At 48.2% G+C, this 3,806-nt stretch overlaps 1 protein-coding gene across 1 annotated transcript in view; it reads left to right on the top strand.

Moving 5' to 3' along the window:
* The first annotated feature begins 1,369 nt into the window (after nt 1-1,369).
* Nucleotides 1,370-3,806, top strand: part of RAB7A (RAB7A, member RAS oncogene family) — a 4,627-nt gene continuing 2,190 nt past the window's right edge. Inside the window, exons 1-3 of the mRNA XM_009996664.1 lie at nt 1,370-1,424; nt 2,509-2,635; nt 3,448-3,666. Of these exons, the coding sequence (XP_009994966.1) occupies nt 1,372-1,424; nt 2,509-2,635; nt 3,448-3,666 (399 nt within the window). The 5' untranslated portion in view covers nt 1,370-1,371. The remainder of the gene's footprint in view (nt 1,425-2,508; nt 2,636-3,447; nt 3,667-3,806) is intronic.

The raw sequence follows: 3,806 nt of genomic DNA on the forward strand, positions 1-3,806 counted from the left end.
GGGTCTTTGAACTTTGTAGCAGGATGGGAATTCTAGGGTAACTAGTCCCCATATAAGGGCTTAATATATGAAGCCTGTTGTCAAGGGTCTTTGAACTTTGTAGCAGGATGGGAATTCTAGGGTAACTAGTCCCCATATAAGGGCTTAATATATGAAGCCTGTTGTCAAGGGTCTTTGAACTTGTGTAGCACAGCTGTAACTATCTTCTGGCTCCTCTTGCTGTACAGAGCCTGCAGGACTCCCTCAGGGGAAGCCAAGGAATCCTTGTGTTGTGGACCAGCTCAGTACCAAATCAGGGTCTGTGATCTGATGCAACCTGGGCACCAAAAAATGGCTTGTGGGGAGAAGGACCCTTTGGTAGGAATGGCATGCTCAGCCATTAGCAGCAGGACTTCCCTCTGCTAAAGCACATGCAGAAGTGTATTCAGGCCTGCTGCAGCCAATGTGCTACTCCTAGCTCCTTCACTGATCTGAGGGACACCTGGGAGCAAGTAAGAGTGTGGATCTCTGAAGCTCAGCTCTCACTCTTACTAATTGGATGGGCCATTAGTGGCTCATTTTGAGACACCTGCCTAAAGTGGACTGGAGTCATGGCAGGATGCAACATAACAAACAGCTCATCATCTAACACTGTAATAGGCTGAATTTTGTGAGGTTGGTTACTGAAGTCTTACTTGTCCTGTCACCAAAGGTGAGGTGGCAGTAGGTAGCTTCATGTGATCTCAGCAAATCTGAGGTGTCTGGGAGCAGTTTGCCTCGTAATTCAGCTGTTGAGCTGTCCTGTGGGGATCTGCTGTGACTGCATCAACCACAGCAGATCCTTGGGACTTGACACTTCATAAAGCACAGCTGCTGGAGAAACCTACTGCCTCTCCAACCTGAACCTGAAACGTGGAGGAAGCCCATTTTTGTTCTTTTATTTTCTTTCTATTGGGAAACTACTGAACAGTATAAAGAAGCTTGAATGTGGTGTTGGACACATCTCTGCTTACATCTCAGTATCGTGTAAGAACCTGTGTTAATAGCTGATACTGCACTGCCTCCAAGGGGGGTGGGCTGTGCTGGTGTACCCACAAAATGGCCTGGAAATAGTGTCCAGAATGGACTTGGTACTGTGAAGGACCAGTGCTTGGCTCATCTGCTTGTTGGTATTGCCACTCCTGGTCTGATATGGCCCTGCCCATGAAATGGGTAAACACCTGGTTAGTGCTCAAGTGTAGCCTTGAGTTGAAGGAGTGCTGGGCTGTGCCTGCTGCTGGTTCCTTGCTGGGAGTTGGGTTTCTCAGACACTGAACTTGCTGCTTTCTGCCTTAAGGAATGACATGTTAGTAATGCCTGATGAGATGTTTCTCTTCCTTTCTAGCGTAAAAGATGACTTCTAGGAAGAAAGTGTTACTGAAAGTCATCATCCTCGGAGACTCTGGGTAAGTGGAGAAGCCTTTAAGATGCCTCTCTCTGGCTGGAGCAGTGCTCTTGCCTAGTGGGAGCCTGGATGCACTGTAAGAAACCAGTAGTGCCAGGAAGAGAGATCTTAACAGTCCCAGGTAGCTGTTACCACAAAGATTTAAGAACTCTTCACCACCCCCTGACCTGAATGTTTCTATGTAGTTTAACATATTGGAAGTCCTGCTACAATGTTAAACAGGGGAAATGGGGTGGGCAGACCACTCCAGTGGCAGAACTGGCTAGCTGTCGTGCAAGGAAAATGTGTAGTGTTGAAATTAGCATTTTCCTTAAATAAAAAATAAATAATAAAACCCCCAAAACCACTAGTAAGTGATCTTAGGTGACTTCTTAAAAGTCTGCTTCTGTCAGAGGCATAGTTTATGCTGAGCCATCTGCTTGGCTTCTGTCTGATCTGGCTGGAGCCTGCCCCTTGGAGTGACAGGATGTGCTCTCTGCTGTTGAGCAAGGAGTCTGCTGGTGCAGGTTCCTGGCTGAGCAGGCTGTAACCTGACTCCCATGACATAAGACTTATTTATACCGCTGTGCCCAGCAAGCTGTTGATCAGGGAGTGTTTCTCAGCCACAGAAGGCATGTGAGCCTCTAAGCTGGCTCTCTGGGGAGGATCTCCACCTCTGGGTGCCTAGCAGATGTGTATGTGAGCTCTTGCCAGCTGAGGTTCTGTGCCTCCTGCAGAGGCTGAAATTACTGTTTCTAGTGAGTTTCTCTGGGGTACTTCATATTCTTCCAAAATTGCCCTTATGGTCATAATGTGATGCATACTCCTTACCAAAGATCAGAGATTACTGATGGGAAAACATAGTTCAAGATTGTAATCCCTGGTATCCTTGGGTAACTAATGCTCTTACTCAGCATGTTGTCTCAGCATCTATTGCTGTAAAAGCCTCTTCTTGCAGGGTTGGGTGCATTTTCCCTGGGTGAAAGGCCAGAAGGCTGTGGTGGAAAGCAGAAGGCACTGGGATGTTCTGTTCAGGGTGTTTAATTCAAGCACTGTTGTAAAAACAGCCTACTTAGACTTTCTTTTTTTTGTGTCTTTCTCTACAGGGTGGGAAAGACATCACTCATGAACCAGTATGTGAACAAGAAATTCAGTAACCAGTACAAGGCTACGATAGGTGCAGACTTTCTGACAAAAGAGGTCATGGTGGATGACAGGCTAGTGACAATGCAGGTGAGGAGTGACTCTGCTCCCTGCTGGAAGGGGTTCCTGGCTGCCTGGACCACACTTGTGTGGAAGTGGCTGCTCCAGTGCAGTCCAGAATGGTGCAGGGGTCTGTGTACTGGGCAAGAGCCTTGCTTGCACTGAACTGCCCTTGGCCATAGGTGCTGCTGGGCTTCTCTCCAGATCTGTAGATGGGCTGAACAAGGGAAGGCAAAGATCAGCTTGGGTTCAGCTAAGAGCAGCTTTACCAGGCCTTGTTTAACATCCAGCACTTGGTACTTTCAGTAAATTAGATCTCGTTAAAGATGCATTTCCATAGTGTTCAGGAACCAGAAAGGGCGGGGAGATCATTACTCAGTCAGGGCAACTAATTGTCCTGCCCTGAGTCCTGTGGGAACAGAGTTATCCTGCCAGTCTGCTTACATCTCCAGTATGTGAAGATTTCATCTCTGAGGTGAGGCTGGTTGCCAGGCAGTGCTAGCCTTGTTGCAGCCATCAGGAGAGTTTGGACTGTGCTGGTACCCAGATGCACTCAGGTACTGCAGGCAGGTCACCTGCTGGCACTAATATCCAAGTCCTGCTTGCCACAAACAAGAATTATGTCCCTTGCTGAGGTGGAAAGCAAAGGGTTAACTGTGTTTCAAAGGGTTTTTCTGACTCATGGTACTTAGTGCCTACAGAAATTCCCAAGCCATCAGGTGCCCCTCTGGGGCTTGTTGGGGGCTGTGGATGCCTGGTGGGGAGTTCTGAAATGAGTGCCCTAATTGTGGACTGACTATGTCAGAGCAGAGCTGGCTCATCTGCCCTGTCTTTTGCTCCAGATCTGGGATACAGCAGGACAAGAACGATTTCAGTCTCTGGGAGTTGCCTTCTACAGAGGAGCAGACTGTTGTGTGCTGGTGTTTGATGTCACGGCCCCTAACACGTTCAAAACCCTAGACAGCTGGAGGGACGAATTTCTCATTCAGGCCAGTCCAAGGGATCCTGAGAACTTTCCTTTTGTTGTGCTGGGAAACAAGATTGACCTAGAAAACAGACAAGTGAGTACTGGGACTCTGTGGCCTCCTGTTAGGAAATGGCTGGAGTGGGAAGCCTTGTAGGAACATGGGGAGGTTATCTGAGAAACAGGAGTGGGAGGTGCCTGAGCCTGGCTCAGCTGTTGTGTGCCACTGGGAAAGAG

The sequence above is a fragment of the Chaetura pelagica genome, unplaced genomic scaffold (genome assembly GCF_000747805.2).
Source record: "Chaetura pelagica isolate M959 unplaced genomic scaffold, ChaPel_1.0 scaffold914, whole genome shotgun sequence".
NCBI lineage: Eukaryota > Metazoa > Chordata > Aves > Apodiformes > Apodidae > Chaetura > Chaetura pelagica.